This window comes from Silurus meridionalis, chromosome 18 (assembly GCF_014805685.1).
Source record: "Silurus meridionalis isolate SWU-2019-XX chromosome 18, ASM1480568v1, whole genome shotgun sequence".
NCBI classification, from domain to species: Eukaryota; Metazoa; Chordata; class Actinopteri; order Siluriformes; family Siluridae; genus Silurus; species Silurus meridionalis.
The window spans coordinates 17,771,880-17,792,566 of record NC_060901.1 but is presented as its reverse complement, the minus strand read 5'-3'; the positions used below and the strand labels follow the sequence as shown (position 1 = coordinate 17,792,566).

Sequence of the window (20,687 nt, the reverse complement as noted above, 5' to 3'; positions counted from 1 at the left end):
TTTCCATCCAAATACATTTTCTTACGGCATTTTCTTTTCTTCCAAAGAAGCCATGCATAATTTTTTTTTTCCTTTCACATTTTCTCGTTATCACAACTTAATTTTCTCGTGATTGCAACATAAGCGTAGTATCTTCATGATCAGTAGTGTAATCAGGCTGACGAGACGTTCTGTAGACAGCATCGTCGCAGCGTCATGAATGATCTCATTCACTTTTTACTTTGATCAGGGACTCAAACTAGAGATAAAGTCCGTATTTGCTGCGAGAAATGTGTAACTTTATTACAGAGATTTCAACGTTTACTTAATGATATACACCAGAAACATTCGAAAAAATTTTCTTGATACAATTCTTGTGATAATGAGAAAACAACTTGTTTAAAGCATGAGAAAACCGAGTCACCAAAAACCAAAAACTAACACATTTTGTTTTATTTAAATACAGTATCTCCTGTTTATCACAGTGGTTATATTTCAAAACCGCCCGCGATAAAAGAAAACCACGATAAACGGATGCAACCCCAAAAAAAATTATTGATTGTACCGTATTTTCCGGACTATAAGCCGCTACTTTTTTCCCACGCTTTGAACCCCGCGGCTTAAACAACGAAGCGGCTTATTTATGGATTTTTCCTGGGTTTTTCCCGGGTCATAAGCTTCAAGCCAAAAAACTGAGCCCCATAACATTAGACCAATGAAATTGCAGAACGAGTTCAGGTGAACCAATAAAACTCTTAAATCAGATGCATCCCACTGAATCGGGCCGCACCACATCATAAATATGGATGATGTTCCTCTGACGTTTGACCTGCCGCTCACTCGGAATGTCTACAGGAAATGTGAATCATTCATCACGCTGAAAACAACCGGGCATGAAAACACACACTTCACCTGTGTTCTGAGCTGCACGGCATCGGGAGAAAAGCTTCACCGATGGTGATTTTTAAACGCACGGCGATGCCAAAAGATAAATTCTCAAGAGAAATTGTTGTGAAAGGAAGGAGGAAGACAGTGAACAATGACTTTCTTGGTAGGCTACTGTTTAGATACAAGTCGTGTAACAGACACTGTCTCTCATTAAAGCCTGTGTAAAGTTCATTAGTTTCAGTGTAGACACCTGCGTCTTATAGACAGGTGCGGCTTATTTATGTTCAAAATAAAAATCTTTGTAAAATTCAGTGGGTGTGGCTTATATTTGGGTGCGCTTAATAGTCCGGAAATTACGGTATACAGTACTGTATTAACATTTCACTTCATTTTATAATTAATAATTATATTTTTATTAATCCATTTCATTATTTCAACATAAAACTCCATAAAAACAATTTTCTATAAGCTTTTTGGTCTATGGTGCGAGAGACCGGGAAAATCAACCAAACACATTAGTTATGCGGCTAGTTGCGATTCTGCAATAAACCGGGGATGCGAGATTTGAAAAGTAGGGGATTATATATATATATATATATATATATATATATATATATATATATATATATATATATATACACACACAGTATACAGTGCCCTCCACAATTATTGGCACCCCTGTTTAAGATGTGGTCGTGGACTTCAAAAAATTCTCCTTTTTTTTAAAACAACATAGAACCCAAATGCAAAAAAAGAGAAAAATCCAACCTTTTATTTAAGTACATTACTTTGGTGGTAAAAAAAATCACACATTTAGAAAAAAAAAACTTGAAATCATGTGTGCCACAATTATTGGCACCCTGATGTTAATACTTTGTACAACCTCCTTTTGCCAACAAGACAGCACTTAATCTCCTCCTATAACATTTCACAAGATTGGAGAACACAGAGAGGATTTTGACCATTCTTCTTTGCACAATCTTTCTAGATCATCCAGTGTCCTGGGTCCTCTCTTATGCACTCTTCTCTTTAGCTCGCCCCACAGGTTTTCGATTGGGTTGAGGTCTGGGGACTGAGATGGCCATGGGAGGACCTTGAGTTTGTGACTGCTGAACCACTTTTGTGTAGATTTTGCCACATGTTTTGGATCATTATCCTGCTGAAAGACCCAATGACGACCCATCTTCAGCTTTCTGGCAGAGGCCATCATGTTTTTATTTAAAATATCCTGGTACTTCAAAGCGTTCATAATGCCATGCACCCTAACAAGGTTCCCAGGGCCTTTGGAAGAGAAACAGGCCCACAGCATCACAGATCCTCCACCATACTTCACGGTGGGCATGAGGTGCTTTTCGGCAGACTCATCTTTTGTTTTACGCCAGACCCACTTAGAGTGTTTGTTGCCAAAAAGCTCAATTTTAGTCTCATCTGACCAAAGCACACGATCCCAGTTGAAGTCCCAGTACCGCTTAGCAAACTCCAGGCGTTTACGTTTGTGAGTGTTAGTGAGAAAAGGCTTTTTCCTTGCATGCCTCCCAAACAGCTTGTTGGCATGTAGAGAGCGTCTGATGGTTGTTTTGGAGACTCTGTGACCCCAAGATGCCACTCTTTGATGCAATTCTGTGACGGTGAGCTTGGGAAATTTTTTTACTTCTCTTACCATCCTCCTCACTGTGCGTTGTGGCAAGATAAACTTGGGACCTCTTCCAGCCTTGTTTGTCACTGTTCCAGTTGTTTTAAACTTCTTAATGATTCCTCTGACTGTAGATACCGGCAAGTTAAGGCGGTGGCTATTTTCTTGTAGCCATTGCCTCACTTATGAAGGTCGACACACATCTGCCTTACTTGAATGGTGTGTTCTCTTGTCTTTGCCATGTTGACAAATGGGTAAGAGAATTAGGCCTCTGTGTCACGTCATATTTATACCCCAGGAAACAGGAAATCATGAATTACTAATTAAAAGTCCCTAGATACCCTGACCAACCTTAGCAACTACAGAAAATATATAAAAAAAACAATTAAATTTTTCAGAGGAATTGTTAGGGGTGCCAATAATTGTGGGACACATGATTTCAAGTTTTTTTTTTCTAAATGTATGATTTTTTACCACCAAAGTTATGTACTTAAATGAAAGGTTGGATTTTCTCTTTTTTGCATTTGGGTTCTATGTTGTTTTAAAAAGGAGAATTTTTAGAAGTCCACGACCACATCTTAAACAGGGGTGCCAATAATTGTGGAGGGCACTGTATATATATATATATATATATATATATATATATATATATATATATATATATATATATATATATATATATATATATATATATATATATATATATATATATATATAAAAATACATGGCCTCTTAGAACTTTTTTTCCTTGAGTCCGTTTGTATTTACTTTAGGGGCGTTTTTTTTGTTGTTGGTAAATTACTGTTCAGTTTGCATTTAAAACGTTTTTAGCTATACTATGTTTTAATATTATTCAAATAAAAAAAGAGCTGGCTTGATTTCTAGATTGATTTTCAATTGATCTCTAAAAATTAGACGTAAATCCTCTCGTTTGTCCCTAATTCAACTCATTGCTATATAGGTTTTGGTGAGTGGGGAAAATCCATACCTATGGTCTTTCCCTGTGAAGTGCTCAAAGTCTTATGGAAAAGAAGCAGCACAAAAAATGTATTCTGTACAGGAAGTTTGAACCAGCAGCACTGGGTGAAGAAGTACCGCTCCTGCAATGGTGCCAGGCAGTCACCCATCAACATTGAGGAGAGCTTTACCCAGGTTCAAGTGCAGTACCAGGATCTGCAGTTTGAGAACTGGGAGCAGCTCATGTTCGATTCTACCATCACCAATGATGGAAAAACAGGTTGGTTTATTTTTTTCAGGTTTAGAAGCATTTAAGATCAAGAAAACAACATTAGAACAACATGCTAGGTGTGATTTGGGTTACTTATTCAAAATAAAAATGTGTGAGACTGTAGGACGTCAATGGAATCCAATTCAAATGGGACCTAATCTCAGTCTCAACCAATATCAAGTTTCATTTCGAACAGATGCATATAAGTTTTTCCTGAACCCATAGACCTATGTCTCTGAAGACAATTCAATGAATTTTCCAGTAAAATCCGCTATAGATACAGAATACGAAATAGCTGGCAATCATTTTAGGTCCAGTTATAAATAAAGACACCATGTCTTTTCTCACAGGTATATAAGTACAGAGGCCTCAATAAAGTAACTTAATTGCAAGTGTAAATTTAAAAACCGTGAAAGTGAGCGCAATAATTCCTCAATGTGTGTGTGTGTGTGTGTGTGTTCCTGCACCATACATGTCTCAGTGGTTATCAGTGTGAATGGGCAGTTCTTCATCAGTGGAGAAGGACTCGGGTCACGGCTCAGAGTAGCCAGGATCACGTTCCACTGGGGCCGCTGCAACGCTTCGTCGGATGGTTCGGAACACAGCCTCAATGGCTACAAGTTTCCTCTAGAGGTAGGACTTGCATCAAGTCTTTGAGGTTCCCAAATGCAATGTAGGTCCAAGAGATCATAACAGAGCTTAATGCAGCAATCCACTGCAATCCGAATAAAAAAAAAAAAATCTTTGGCATGGAAAAGTGAGACCGAATTTCTATTTGAATAGGAATTTCCATTTGGAAACTTATGTCTCATAACTTGGTCTCAATATTTTGTCTGAATCGTCCAATAGTAACACACAAACAAAACCAACAGAATTCCTTTTGCATCCATGAAAAAATTTGATTTTTACGTTTGATTGTGTTTAAAAATGTTTAATTTTTTGAAACACGAAGTTTACATTTGAAGAAGCAGATTTTGCTTAGTCATGCATACATTTGAACGCAATAATATTCCAGACATATCCCAGTTTGGGAATGGGACCAGAGCAATACATTTTCCCAATATTACAGTGTCCCTGGAGCAAGTTAAGGGCATTGCTCAAATTCCAACTTAACTTCCTTATCTCTGTAAAGCTGCTAAAACAATGTCCATAAGTGACAAATATGGCAATATTTATGAATTTTGAGTACAATGGATCTGCATTATCCACTGGTAACTATCTAGCAATACAATATATTACAGTCTCTGATGGATGACAAAGACCATTTCAGTTTCCTGGGGATTTGAAATTGAGGAAATTATGTTTTAGTGCAAATTCTTGAGGAATGGATAGAAAAAAAAAACGCAAATGTATAAAAAGGTTCATAAAAAAGATTAACAAGTGTTTAAATTCCTTTTTTTCTACAAAATATTTTTTTAGAAAATCTACAAACACTTCCCCATAATGACAATGTAAAAGGTGTTTGTTTAAATTTATTTAAAAAATAAAATAAAAATAATCAATCTCATGTACATTAGTATTTACAGCATTTGCTCAATACTTTGTTGAAGCTCCTTTGGCACCAATTACAGCCTCAAGTCTTTTTGAGTTTGATCTTTGTAGAACCTCTCAAGCTCCATCAACGTATAATCAGGTTGAAGTCTGAGCGCTGGCTGGGCCACTCAAGGACTCTGTCATCCCTTAGCCACTCCTTTTTTATCTTAGCTGGGTGCTGAGGGTCACTGTCCTGTTGGAAGATGAACCGTCGCCCCGGTCTGAGGTCCAGAGCGCTCTGGGGCAGGTTTTCATCAAGGATGTCTCTCTAGTCTCCTAGTTCCTGCTGCTGACAAACATCCCCACAGCATGATGCTGCCACCACCATGCTTTAATGTAGGAATGGTATTGGCCAGTTGATGAGCAGCGCCTGGTTTTCTCCAGACATGACGCTTTGTCCGAGAGTCCTTTAGGTGCCTTTTGGCAAACGGCAGGCGGGCTGTCATGTGCCTTTTACTGAGGAGTGACCAATTTACCATACAGGCCTGATTGGTGGAGTGCAGCAGAGATGGATGTTCTTCTGGAAGGTTCTCCTCCCTCCACAAAGTAATGCTGGAGCTCATTCTGAGTGATCTTCCTGACTAAGGCGCTTCTTTCTCGATAGCTCAGTTTGGCCTGGCGGCTTAGAGTCCTGATAGTTTCAAACTTTTTCCATTTACGGATGATGGAGGTCACATTCAATATTACAGAAATCCATCTGTCCCCTTCCACAGATCTTAATTGTGGGACCTCATATAGACAGGTGTGCACCTTTTCAAATCATGTCCAATCAACTGAATTTACCACAGGTGAACTCCAATCAAGTTGTAGAAATATCTCAAGGAATCACCTCAGCCTAATTTTGAGTGTCATGGCTGTGAATACTTGTGTACATGTGATTTCTTTCATTTTTTATTTTACATACATTTGCAAAGATTTCAAACAAACTTCTTTCACTTTGTCATTATGAAGTTTTGTTTGTAGACTTTGAAGGAAAATGAATCCATTTTGGAATAAGGATGTAACATTAAATGTGGAAAAAGCTGAGAGAAACTTTATCTAATTATCCCCCAAATGCTGCCCCCCTCACAGATGCAAATATACTGTTATGAGGAAAACGAGTCATCTATAGATGATGCTCTGAGGCGGAATGGCAGAATCACTGCACTGGCCGTACTGTTTGAGGTGCGTCAATTCTTTTAAATTCAACAGCAGTATTTCTTTCTTTTTTTTTGTCTTGTAAATCAGAAATTTACATGGTTTCACAGGAGAGCTTTAGTGATAACGAGAACTACGCTGCCGTAATCGATGGGGTCAACGCCGTCAGCCGTTATGGTACGTGCCGTTATTCTTCTTTTGCACTCGTTCTTTTTCCACCCCTTGTGTTCATTTATTCACACTAGGTTACGTTCGTTTTTTGTTTTTGCTGTATCTTCGGCAAAAATTTTCTGTTCAATGCTTTTGGATCCATTAAATGAGGTTACTGTGCAGCTCAGGAACTATGAAGATGGATCTGGTCAATATTCAATATGTTAACAATGTTAACACGACAGTGACAGATTCGAATAATAATAATAATAATAATAATAATAAAAACTTCAATATTCGAAAATGAAAAGGCCTGCGAGTTCATAGTGTTGAAATATTTTTTATTGGCAAACATCAGTTTTCATTTTAAATTAAAAATATGATTGATTAATTATATGAATTAATTAATATATATGATTAATAATATGAATAATTGTTACAATAAAATCGTATCATCACAAAGAGACATGGGATTTCTGTTCCAATAAAAATAATACAATAAAAAAAAAAATAATAATAAGTTCAGAGTTGAAACGTAACAACTTACACTGACTTGTGTGGTAATGGAGTAGTTTTTGTGTACTTGTAAAGACATCTTTAGTATGTTTTGTTTTAAGTTCTGTAGTATTGTTTAAGTACATTCAAAATGTGTACATTTTCGTTCTTAATTGGACAGAACACAAATGCATGAATGTACACTATATTGCCAAAAGTATTGTGTCACCTGGTCATAAGTACGGTATGTGATTTCTGAGCATTACATTCCACATATAGTCCCAATTTACTCTAATTCCCTCCATTCTTCTGGGAAAATGTTCCACTAGATTTTGGAGTGTGCTTATGGATATTTATGTTCATCAGCCACAAGGGTGTTAATAAAAGGCAGGTTTTAGACCCAATACTTTTGGCAATATACTGTAGTGTAGCTTTAAATGAGCGATATATTATATGTTTTGTACCCTTCAATTTGATAAAGTAGCTACTCATAATTGATCAATGATTCAACTTTGTATTTGATTTCAACCTTAAATATGTAATTGTTTTACTTCCTGTTGGATATGAAGGTAAGAGTAGAATGCTCGAGGCCTTTTCTCTGCTCGGCCTACTTCCTGAGTCGACAGCCAAATATTACATCTACAACGGCTCCCTCACCGCGCCGCCCTGCACGGAGACAGTGAGGTGGATTGTGTTCCGAGACACGGTGCCAATTTCTGAAACGCAGGTCAGAGCTTTTCTGTTCTTGGTTCCATTTTACACACAAAATGTCTTCAATAACTGGGACACTGAAAATATGTCTTTTTATCCTTTTTGAATCAGTACATCATAATAGATTATAAAATGCTTTGTATATGGACAAACGTTTGTGGACACCTGACCTATGTGCTTTTTGAACATTCCATTCTAATCCCTATTTGCTGTTATAAGAACCTCCACTCTTCTGGGAAGATGTTTCACTGGAGTTTATGGAGATTTAAACCCATTCTGCCACAAGGGTGTTAGTAAAGCCAGGTACAGATGTAGGTGAAGTGAGGAGGCCTGTGGTGCCGTCAGCATTCCAACTTCGTATTTTTAATCGGGTTAAGGTCAAAGCTCTATAGCAGGCTGCTCGAAATCTTCCACTTCAACTCATATAAGCCATATCTTCATGGAGTTATGAGGTCATGCTGGAACGGGTTTGGGTCTCCGAGTTCAATTTTATGCTTCAGCATCCAAAGACATCCTATACAATTGTGTGCCTCCAGTTTTGTGGCGACAGTGTGGGCAAGAATCACATACATTTTTGTCCATATATTGTATTTCTAGAATGCCAAATTATTATTTAGGTAAAAAAGTCTCAAAAATTAAATTAACTATGTATGCTATAGAGGTTTATGCTGTAGTTGTGTATTAACAGAAAACTGAATAAAAATAAATAAATAAATAAATAAATGTCTGGTATTTGAAGAATCCTGTTGTTCAATATTGCTGGTGCGTATAAGGTGGTATTAAATAGTTTTGAGACTAACTGGTGCTATTCTGACTGTGTGCGTTACAACGTCCGAGGTTTCATCATGGACACCAGGTCAGAACAAAAAGCAAACATGAAATTCTGCATGAAATCCGGCAAAACCGCCAACAAAGACGTTTGACATGACATACATTTGACGTGCTACGACAAGTGGTCCGAGGTGTTTTGGAGTCGAGAGACGGGAGATCAGGAAGACCTTCAACGAGCCCAACCTCAAAAAATTAACACAGTGATCGTTGGAAAACAATCATGACATGATCGCTATTCCACACCCGCCCAACTGGCCGGATTTGGCTCCTGCTGACTTCGCCCTCTTTCCAAAGAGTCTCAAAGGTCGCCGTTTTGACACCTTTCAGGACACATTTCACAGTGACACAGGACACAGTGGCTGGAACGCTGGGAGCGCAGTATTGCTGTGCAAGGGAACTATTGTGAAGGTGATGGTGTGTAAACGTTGATAAATGAAGTATTAGCCCAGTAAACAGGGCTAATCTCTAAACTTTTTTATACCATTTTGTAAAGGACTGTCCTTGGATGGAAGAAGGAAGGAAGGAAGAAAGGAAGAAAGGAAGAAAGAAAGAAAGAAAGAAAGAAAGAAAGAAAGAAAGAAAGAAAGAAAGAAAGAAAGAAAGAAAGAAAGAAAGAAAAAAAGAAAGAAATATGGAGAGAGAGAATTTGCCATAGAGAACCATAATCTCATCTTCCAAGGGGACAACATAATTAAGAAGAAAGCATTAACCTTGCAAAACCTGTTGCACAGTGAAAGCTGTACTGCAGTGGTACATTTTTTTAGATTATGCCCATGAGGAGGAGAAACTCCTGGTAAAGTGCATTTGATGGTAGGGGCTGGGCGTCCACCCTGTCTGTAGATCAAGTTGATGCTGGTCACTACTCACCACTGGGCCACTACTCAATGGGCTCGTCTCTGCGTAGACAAGGCAACCGCTCCATTATAAACTGGCAGGACAATCCTGAGACTTTACAATAGGCGAAGCAAGCTAATGTCGAGTACGTGGCGCTAATCATTTGCTAGCAAAAAGACAGTTTTCAGACCATTTCTGATGCAGGCATCTTATTGCAGGCAAGAGGCATCTTATTCTGGCTTTACCAGAGACCAAAGATCCAGAAATTTCAATAATGTAACAATTGGACTTCTGATCAGAAGGTCTCAAGTTTAAAGCCCAGCACCATTGAACTGCCACTGCTGGGGCACTTGAGCATGGTCATTAACCCTCCAATCTCGACACATCAGGCATAACATTATGACATTATGAGCAGTGAAGTGAATAACACTAATTGATCGTGATGGCTACATGACTGGGTCAGAGGATCTTCAAAACTGCAGCTCTTGTGGGCTGGTCCAAGGAAGGAACAGTGGTGAACCGGCGACAGGGTCATTAGCGGCCGAGGTTCATAGACGCACATGGGGAGCAAAGGCCGACTCATGTGGCCCGATCCAACAGACGAGTTCTTGTAGCTCAAATTTCTCAAGGTAATGCTGTTAATGCTCAACAGGTCAGGACTGTTTTGACCAACGCAATATTAGGCAGGTGGTCATACAGTAATGTTATGCCTGATCATTATGGATAAATGAATAATGACAAGTCACTGGGTTAGAACAAGTCTCTATTATGTTGCCCCGGCATATACATCATTAATTTCAGCATGATGTCTAGCACCGGGGTCACTAATCTGCTATTTTGTGAGTATTTGGGACTCCATATGGCGTACATCTTCATGTGGTGGTCTGACGTGTAGGAGGTGAGAAGAAGAATGGCTGTTTACTATGTAACGTTAAATCTGTAAAAACAATGCCTACTGGGTCCTGCGATAAAATCCAAGCACTCGCAATACAGTTTAATTAAATTGGTGTGTATTCTCTATTTACATTTATGCCTATTTGTTCCTTTGCGCTCCTGCAGCTGGAGGTGTTCTGTGAGGTGATGACCATGCAGCAGGCTGGATATGTGATGCTTACAGATTACCTTCAGAACAATTACAGGGAGCAACAGCAGCAGTTCCTGGGGCAGGTTTTTTCATCATACACTGGCACCGAGGAAGTTCTTGCTCCTAGTGAGTATAACATGCATACACACACATATACATAAATACATACACTATATTACCAAAAGTATTGGGCATTCCACATTTAGTCCCAATTTGCCCTCCTAATTCCTTCCACTCTTCTGGGAAGATGTTTCACTAGATTTTGGAGTGTTAATGGATATTTGTGTTTATCAGTTATTCATTTATATTATTCATAGTGATGTAATGTGGGTGGTACTGAAGACATGGATGTGTGAAGTGGGTACAAGTGTGTGTTGAGTCCAGGTTGTACAGATCAGTCACACAGTTGTGTGTGTGTGTGAGTGAGTTTCAGTTCAGTTCTGTGTTGAGAAGCCTAATAGCTTGAGGGAAGAAACTGTTACACAGTCTGGATGTGACAGACTTCAGAACCGCTTCCCTGAAGGCAGAAGGGTGAAGAGTGTGTGTGAGGGGTGTGTGGGGTCGTCCACAATGCCGTTGGCTTTGCGGATGCAGCGTGTGGTGTAAATGTCCATGATAGAGGGGAGAGAGACTCTGAATATCTTCTCAGCTGTCCTCACTATCCTCTGTAGGGTCTTGCGATCCGAGACGGTGCAGTTCCCAAACCAGGCAGTGATGCAGCTGCTCAGGATGCTCTCAATAATCCCTCTGTAGAACGTGGTCAGGATGGGGGGAAGGGAGATGAGCTTTCCTCAGCCTTCTCAGAAAGTAGTCGCCCGGTATTCGCGCGTGTGTGTTTATTTATATATATATATATATATATATATATATATATATATATATATATATATATATGTGTGTGTGTGTGTGTGTGTGTGTGTGTGTGTGTGTGTGTGTGTGTGTGTGCATAATCTTTAGAGGTTTGCTTCAGTATCTCACACTCTGATGATGCTCTTCAATTGTATGAAAAAAAAACAAAAAACACTGGCAGCGAGTTAGGCGTTGCTAAGTAACATCTTTTCCCCTCAGCATGGCCCTTCCCTTTGTTCCCTTTTTCAAGTAGACTTGCACTGAACAAAAAAAAAAAGTTTGGTTGGTATGTGTATGGCTTTTCGGGTGCATCTCTCCCTTTTTTACATAAAAGACATTCCAAAATGTTTCATGATCTATTCAGCTACTAATACACACACACACACATACACACACACACACACACACACACACACACTTCAAATATGTCAAAACGGCATTTGCCGAACTTCCAATGTTTCATCGGAATTTCTAACGCGTGGTGGTGCATCTCCTCATGTCCTGTTTTACTGATTTTTTTCCCCCAAAGCTGTGGGGGTGGAGGGATCAGAGTTATTCAACTGCTAGAGGGCCTCGTTCTTTGAAACGCTCATCCACAAGCTCTCCCCCATTGTCCTGACACAAAACCCTCATTCAAACACAGCCATACTTTTCCCCATTGCATTTTTTCCCATTTCGTGTTCTTTGTGATATTGTTTTAATGAAAAGAGACCATAGCTATGTTGTTGTTTTTTTTTTTAAGTACTATATGAAAAAAGAACTCCATTATTAAAACAAAATATATGGAAAAACGTTTGTGGACACCTGACCATAAGACCACAAATGTGCTTTTTCACATTAGTCCCACATTATTATTATTATTATTATTATTATTATTATTATTATTATTATTATTATTATTATTAGCCTCCACTCTTGTGGGTAAATGTTCCAGTAGTTTTTGGAGTGTACTTATGGATATTTAAGCTGCAGTCAGCGTTCCAGTTCAGATGTTTGACAGGGATAAAGTAGGATCTTTCACTCCAACCCATGTAAAGCATATCTTCAAGGATCTGGATTTGTACACAGGGGGATTATCATTGAACAGGTTTAAGTCTTTCGATTTAAGTGATAGAGAAAATTTCATGCTGCTGCATCCAAAGACGTCCTATAAAATTGTTTGCCTGGAACTTTGTGGGAACCGTAATCAGAGCACAAGTTTAAATCCCAACACAAACAAGCTGCTACTGCCTGGCTCTTGAGCATGGCCCTTAACCCTCAACTGCTCAGTTGTAGGTTTCTCAGGATATGGGCGTCCCAATACTTTTGTCCACATAGATGTACAGATGTAACTGATTCTGATCAAACGTTCTTGTCCTCAGTGTGCACCTCGGAGCCAGAGAACGTTCAGGCGGATCCGCAAAACCACACCAGCATCATGGTCACGTGGGAAAGGCCGCGTGCCGTCTACGAAACCAGCATCGAGAGATATTCCGTCACTTACCAGAGTCTACAGGGCAAAAATGCTCCAAAGCGACAGTTCCTGACCGACGGGGACCAGGATGTTGTAAGTTGGGTGTGAAGTTGAAATGAACAATTATAGATGATTAGTTTGGATTCATAATATTAGTAATACTTAAATCAACAATACTTTATTAATCAAAAACAATGATTGAAGATAATATAGATATAGTTATAGATTTTCAAGCCACACTTAGATATTGTTATCTTGTGCAGTTATAAGCAATATTTTCAGTGCAATAATAATCTTTGTAGTCTGACTTTTTTGCCATCTGTTTTACTACTGCAACAAATTTCATTTAATTTAATATAAAACAATATGTAAATTTATTTAAATATTCTTTATTTTATTTTTTTCTTACATGAAACATTAACTTTTTTTTGACAAAAAAAGTTTAAAGAAATATAAAAAGAATGTAAATGTAGATATCAATTGTGAGAAAATACAAATATCTCCATCAAATGTTATTACTTGTTTTTTTGCTCTGGGCCACGTGAATTCCATTTGCACTTGTGTTTTGCTTTGTGTTACAGGGAGCCATTATTTACAACCTGCTGGCCAATAACAGCTACGTTGTCCAAGTGGTGGCGCTGTGCACCAACGGCTTGACCGGTCGCATGAGTGATCAGTTTATAGTGGACATGCCTCTGGAAGACCCCGGTAAACCCTCCTTGCTCACTAATTTACGCTTAGCACACGTCAGTGAAGTTTTACGCAGAAATGAATCGGGGAATCTTTAACGCTTATTCGACAGAAAACGATCCTGATCCATCGGCTGAATCAACCCAAGTAGAAGATTTTCCTGAGGTATGATTATTTGAAAACGAAAAAAACACATCTGTGATCGCGCCATGAGTGATTTTTTTTTGCTTATTTCAGGAGACCTCCCAGCCCACTGTATCTGCGAGTAGGACAAGCAGCAAACCAACAGTTTTGCCTGCCCAGACCTCTTATTTCAAGAGCGCCTTATATGACACCACATCCACCTACAATCAACCAGTAGCCCTTTTTCCAACAATCAAGCCAACCACATCACCACCACCACAACATAGGCTTACAGTAGAATCTCAAACTTTTTCTTCAGAACAGACAAGAAGCCATGAACAACCAACAAGCAGCCACATTTCTTCAGAGGACGAAGACACCATGCTGGTAACTGAAGTTCACTTGAAATCTAAGACGACTTCGTCCAGCCCGAATGAGGAGCAGCTCAGTCTGCCGACACTCATAACCAGAGGGGATCGAGATCAGGGGCAAGTGTGGTGGACCAAACCTCGCGTCACTTCTGTAACCTCAGCTCCAAATGCAGAGAGCAGAACCATCTACGTCACCAGTAACACTTTGTCCGTCTCGGTGAAGAATGTTAACGAACCCACTCGGCCGTTGTTTAACGGTAAGTATGAGAATATTTACAGTTTAAAAACACTAGGTTTCAGCAAACAAAAAAAACATGATCAAATTGGTTCTTTGGAATTGGACACAAAACATACCAAATGTAGAAATTCATTCAATATCTTACAAGCTACAAATAAATACACACTGGATACAATTCAAAAAGACAGAAAAGCAAAATTTTTCTATTCAGTGGTGGACGAAGTACCCAAACCATGTACTTGGGTTAAAGTAGAGAAACACACAAAAATTTTACCTCAGTAAAAGTGTCCCATAAAACAAACAAAAGTATTTGCCTTCAAAAATGTACTTAAGCCTCCAAAGTACTACGATTTATTATGGCTATAATGCTCCTATTATTATTTTTCTCACTCAGTTTATGTGAAAAGACTTCAAGCACAAGCAGCTATGAATAAAATGATATTAATGAGTCAAACACTGATTGAAATCAGTGTTAAAATATTAATATTATCATGAGCCCAAAACGTTCTTTTCAACTACTTCAGAAAAACCACGTAAACAAGGTCACAGGTGTTGTGGCGAGTTCAAGTCAGGAGTTTCTCCCATCATTTGTTCCTCTCAAAATGTTCTGCTTGCTGTTGAACTGGCGTTGAACCGTATGTTGGTGAAGTAGACACCACCAACACAATCCTGATTGATGGCGTGCTGCAAATTCGACCAGTTAAGTTTCATAGATAAATAAAAAAGGGCCGACTGATTTTGCAAAATGTAGTGGAGTTTAAAAGTACGAGATCTGATTTTGAAATGTAGTGAAGATAAAATCAAGGAAATACTTCTGTAAAGTTCCAAACTAAAAATCCCCCACAAGTATAACTCAGGTACCGAAGAATGGCAGGTCAGATAAAAGTCTACAATTCTTAATCTTCTTGGGAAGTTAGTTGAAGTTTGGAAGTTGGGAAGTTTGAATTATAGTAATACTTGGATGGATGAAGCACAATATCTTCATCTATGACATCAAGACTACACTCAACAACCAAATTATTAGGAATCATGCTGTAAATAGTAATTATTTGCAGTTTAAAATTAATTTTCATGGACACAAATGGTGGAATATTGTAACTCTTATAAAGTGGGGGGCACCCAAGGTGATTAATCTCCTTATCTTACATTTTGAGCAAATCTGACAAAACAATTTGATTATGTATCAATTTAATTCAAATCGTCTATGGAAGTTGAGAAAAGAAAAAAGAAAAACCTAAAAACTACCTCTTTAGGAAATGCAAAAAACTATTGAAAGAAGGTCATAACAGAAAATCAAGGCATAAAACTGAAACTTATACCAGGCAACCCAAAGAAAAGACAGGAGACTCGGGGACTGGACGATTTAACTCGAGCCAAAGACAGCCGCAAAAAGGGGACTTGAATACACAAAAGACTGACAGACACAGGTGGAAACAAAAGACGCTAATGAGGGCCTCTGGAAACACTCTGGTGACATCTAGTGGGAAAACACCAGGAAACACAAAGAAATTAAAAAAAAAAAAAAAAAAAAAAAAGCCTAGCTGGAAACCCCCCAGAACTTGACAGTTTTCCCACATGTTGTCTGCTAACGAATCCCTGTGTGGTGCTTGTTGAGGTGATATAGTATTTAGTTGCTTCCTGCTCCATCCTGATGCCCTGCTTCTGGATGAAGTAGACCATAAGCTGCTACTGGTTCCACATAAACAGCCTGAAAGATCCCTGTCTGCAGTGGTCAGGATCTATCAAAAGGAACAGTGGTGAACCGGTGACAGTGTCATGGATGTCCAAGGCTCACTGATGTTGATGTTGTAGCTCATATTCCTGAAGAAAAATCAACACAATATTAGTTGTTTTGTATTGGTGCAACTCCCCCTGCAGGGTATGCATTGTTGGTCATGTGCAATTTTCCTGGACCACTTGGAAATTGTACACCGAGCAAACAATTTCCGACTGGTACACGCTGATGAAAGAGCTAAGTGTGACATTGTAGAGATACAGATTTTTACCTTGAGAGGAAAAGCCATGTTGAGGGAGGAAGTACAGATTCTAGAAGTGCAGATTTTCCCTCGGGAGGAGGGTTAGAGGGATCCACGAACCTGTGAATCCCAGAATCTTTAAACCCAGTGTCGGATGTATTTCTGAATTTCTGAATTTATTTTGTGACTTCATTCTAATAATTCATATATGCAAATATTGCTATGTCCGAAAGTAGTAAATCATGGTGACTCATCTATGGAAATTTCATTCACGCAGTAAAAAAAAAAAAAAAAAGTCCAAAATCCGGACAGCAATACTCTGGCTTTAATCAAATTTGTGTTTTCTGGACAGAAGCGAGCAACAGCAGTCCACAGTCTCGAGTGGGAATGGTGGGAGGGACGGAGCGAGAAAAGAGGACAGTGGTGCCACTAGCGGTGGTGTCTACCCTTACTGCGATCTGCCTGCTGGTGCTGATTAGCATCCTCATCTATTGGAGGTAATACGAAACACACACATGTATACACACTTCAGTACTAAATGATACATTAGATGGCCAAATTCTACTTATATATTCAATTCAATTCAATTAATTTTTATTTGTATAGCGCTTTTAACAATGAACATTGTCTCAAAGCAGGTTTACACAGATAATGTGGTGATTAAAAGTAAATATGTTATTTTTAAGTAAGTTCGTCCCTGATGAGCAACTGGGGCAAGGAAAAACTCCCTGAGATGGCATAAGGAAGAAACCTTGAGAGGAACCAGACTCAAGAGGGAACCCATCCTCATCTGGGTTGCACCGAATGTCCATTTAAAGCAGATATACAATGTTGCAGGGTACAGTGATGATGATCAGAAGCAAACTGTATCCTGAGTCAGTGTAGCAAACCGTCCCAAGCTGCACAGAGTGGCCTCCAGTCGAAGAGAACACTATCCAGAGGCAGGCCTGGACGAAGTGGGAAGATCCACGGAGGGGAGAGGGCAGGAACAGTGGTCACTGAAACCTCAGGAGCATGTTTAACCCGACCGAGAGAGAGAGAGAGAGAGAGAGAGAGAGAGAGAGAGAGAGCAAAAGCGAGAGAGAGAGAGAGAGAAGAGGGTGACAGGAAGAGATGGATATGGATTATTAAGTGTCCTTATTGTTGTATGAAAGTAATGTCACTGTGCAGTTTGGACTCCGGCAAGACTCGCTATGGCAGCATAACTAAAAGGGAGAACCAGAAGGTAACACAGACATGAGATATATGTGCATATGTGCTCCTGAAGTGGATGATCTCAAGTGTCCTGCATAGAGATCTGACCTCCTCAACCATAGTACACGCATTTAGAACGAACTGGAACACTGACTGAACCCCCACCACCTCACAAAACATGTCTGATCTTACGAATGTCCTTGTATCTGAATGATTACTAATCATCCAGCAGTAGCTCAATAGTTAACGGTCTAGATTACTATTTGGTAGGTCAGTAGTTCGACCCCTATATGCTCTAAGGCAGCGGCCCCCAACCTTTTTGGCGCCACAGACCAGTTTAATGTCGGACAATATTTTCACAGACCGGCCATTAAGGTGTGGCGGATAAAAACACAATAAAATGATACAAGCATTAAAACGCTATTTTCTCAATATAATAATAAACGTGTATCCACTGTGTTGTTGTTTGTTCATTTTGTTTGCTTGGGGGTTTGAATTTAGCAGTAATGTATTTTGTGTTAGCTGCCGGAGCATTAAGAAGGTAGCGGATGGAGGTAAGACATGATCGAGGCATCATGACATGCATTAAGAGTGAGTCATAGACAGATGTGGTGGAGAGAATCCGGTAATTTCCTAAATAAATCATCGTTCAGAATCAGATAATAAATAAAACAGAAATAAGTTATGTATTCTTTCTGTGTGGCCAATTGACCCGGGGGGTGGGGACCACTGCTCTAGGCGGGCTGTATGTTGGCTGACCTGAACAAGCTGGGATATTAAAAATACTCTTATATTCCCACAGCAATCCCCAAAATCTAGATCAAAATCTTCCTAGAAGAGTGAAAAATTACTAAATTATGGAAACATTTATGGCATCGGTCTAGAAAAGACCCCCTTTTCTACTCACAACCGAGCATTTGAGGGTTAAGGGCTTTGCTCAAAGCCCCTACAGTGGAAGCATAATAGTACTGGGATTTGAACTTCTGACCCTCCAATCCAAAGTCCAATGCCTTAACCACTGAGCTGCCACCGAATTCATCCCGTTGTTTGTCAGTTTCACATCAATTAATGATTAAAAATAGGAAAATCGTTTGATTATTTATGTGAATTATTCAACAAACAATTGACAAATATGTTAAAATGCTGGTTTCGAAAGAAAAAAGCGTAGCAAAATTATCTTCCCTTTATAGTTTTATTTAAAAATGTACCTTGTATATCTTGTAATTTTTTATTATGATTATTACACTTCTCTAAAACAATTAAACTAAATAATTAATTTGTCAGGACAATCATCCACAACCTGATATATAAGGACTCATGATTTAGTATCTTAGTTGATATTACTCTTGGCTAGCCCTTGATTTCTGGATTTGTGATAATGCTGTGACTTAAATTTATCTCATTCATACAACTGAGCAGATGTGAAGTTAAGGGCCTTACTAAGGGGCCCAGGAGTGGCATTACATTCCCAGACATTACACTCATTCACATCACACACTCATTAATGATTTATGAGGTTCACGTGTAGTATCGTGCTATTCCCTTGGCTCACCTGTTACGAGAATGGATTGTGTCTGCTAAATGTTTGACTGTTATTTGGTTAGAATTCGTTTATCATTTGGAATCTTAATAACCATAGACTTTTACAGATAAGGATTTTGTTTAATTGGAAAAACAATGGAAGTCATAAGAGGCCTGCATTATAATCTATTTTTCTTTCTCGTTTTCTTGTGATCACAACATAATTTTTTGGCCGAAACAGAAGTTGTTATTTCATGATCACGACTTTTCTTGAGATCTCAACAGGAAATTGTATCGCTGGAAAATCTCGCACCTTGTGATTGTTTCTGGTGTATTGTATTTCACGAGTTACGCGTTGGTGTCTAAAATCTCTATTATAAAGTTGCTAATTTTCTGCAGCAAATATGGACTTTATCTCTCCATTGAGAGAGAAAGAGAGAGAGAGATCTCAGAGGAGACCATAGGAATGTAGTATGGAGGTTAAAAGCATTATTTGCCTTATTTCATTTATAAAGTCAAGACTAGTTGTCCCTCTGCTTCTGTCAGCCTTTGAATTTTTATCCACAAGTGTGAACACAACAATGGTCTCTGCAACTAGATTGGATGACATGGAAGGACCAAGGAAAGACCATGGAGTTGAAGAGAATGTGGCTCTTTCTTGTGTTTTCTATTGTTACAAATTTTACATCGAAGTCCATCCTTTTGAGTTCATGAATTTAGTAAAACCTTTATATATAAGGACCTCCATGCCTGAGGAGCTAGAAGCTAGAAGCTAACCCGGTGTTCTACATTGTTGATAGTTTTCATACTTCAGCTGTGAAAGGAACATTTTTAAGAGCTCAACACAACAGCAGAAGCCACTTTAGTTTTTGACTGTGAATATATTATTCAGCTTGTTTTGTTATTTATTTCAGAAATCCTTGTGATATATTCAGTTTGTGCTGGTCTGACTTTAATTAAATAGTGTTTAAAAATTACTCTGTGTTTAAGTCAGTTTTGTGTTTGTATAGACCATAACGCATAAAAGGGCATTAATGGGAACATTAAAGAAGGTTCTTTAAAAAAGTAACTAAAAAGTTGCTTTTAACAGTATTACTTTTTGGTGTAAGTAATCAACAAAGTAACGGAGTTACTTTTTGAATGAAGTAACGAGTAACTGGAACTAGTTACTATTTTTTAGTAACAAGCACAACACTGTATGTATATATATATATATATATATATATATATATATATATATATATATATATATATATATATATACTGTATATATAGTTGCTTATGTGACACATCAAATAAAGAAATCCAACTCAATATGAAGATATTACATATATTTGATTAAAATGTTGTGCTTTTGTGTGTGTGTGTGTGTGTGTGTGTGTGTGTGTGTGTGTGTGTGCAGGAAGTGCTTTCAAGCGACACATCTCTATGTAGAAGACAAAGCATCTCCCAGAGTCATAACAGCTCCATCAACACCTCTTCTCCTCAATACAGGTAACTGTATACACACACACACACACACACACACACAGTTTCTCTTAACATTTTTCAGCTGAAACAATGCACACTTTAAGTGCATATATATATTACACAGTCCTGAAATTTTCATGCTGTTGCAGAAGAACATGCAGCACTTCCAGTGAAAGAATTTGTCAAGCACGTCGCAGACCTTCACTCCAACAACACGTTCTCGAAGGAGTTCGAGGTACTCTGCGTTTTCTGTCCTTTTTGCTCCGACAGCTCACTTTACTAGATTCTACTTGAACTGT

The 20,687-nt window shown here is 38.6% G+C and overlaps 1 protein-coding gene across 3 annotated transcripts in view; it reads left to right on the top strand.

The window, feature by feature from the left end:
- Positions 1–20,687, top strand: part of ptprz1b (protein tyrosine phosphatase receptor type Z1b) — a 62,695-nt gene that overhangs the window by 23,850 nt on the left and 18,158 nt on the right. The window contains exons 3-15 of one of the 3 annotated variants that reach the window (XM_046874072.1): positions 3,462–3,737; positions 4,210–4,361; positions 6,333–6,425; positions 6,509–6,575; positions 7,613–7,770; positions 10,479–10,629; positions 12,714–12,898; positions 13,387–13,513; positions 13,608–13,660; positions 13,745–14,246; positions 16,556–16,700; positions 20,321–20,412; positions 20,538–20,623. In XM_046874072.1, coding sequence (XP_046730028.1) covers positions 3,462–3,737; positions 4,210–4,361; positions 6,333–6,425; positions 6,509–6,575; positions 7,613–7,770; positions 10,479–10,629; positions 12,714–12,898; positions 13,387–13,513; positions 13,608–13,660; positions 13,745–14,246; positions 16,556–16,700; positions 20,321–20,412; positions 20,538–20,623 — 2,087 coding nt within the window. Of the gene's footprint in view, positions 1–3,461; positions 3,738–4,209; positions 4,362–6,332; positions 6,426–6,508; positions 6,576–7,612; positions 7,771–10,478; positions 10,630–12,713; positions 12,899–13,386; positions 13,514–13,607; positions 13,661–13,732; positions 14,247–16,555; positions 16,701–20,320; positions 20,413–20,537; positions 20,624–20,687 lie in introns of all 3 variants that reach the window. The other 2 variants (XM_046874071.1, XM_046874073.1) reach the window with 2 other exon arrangements.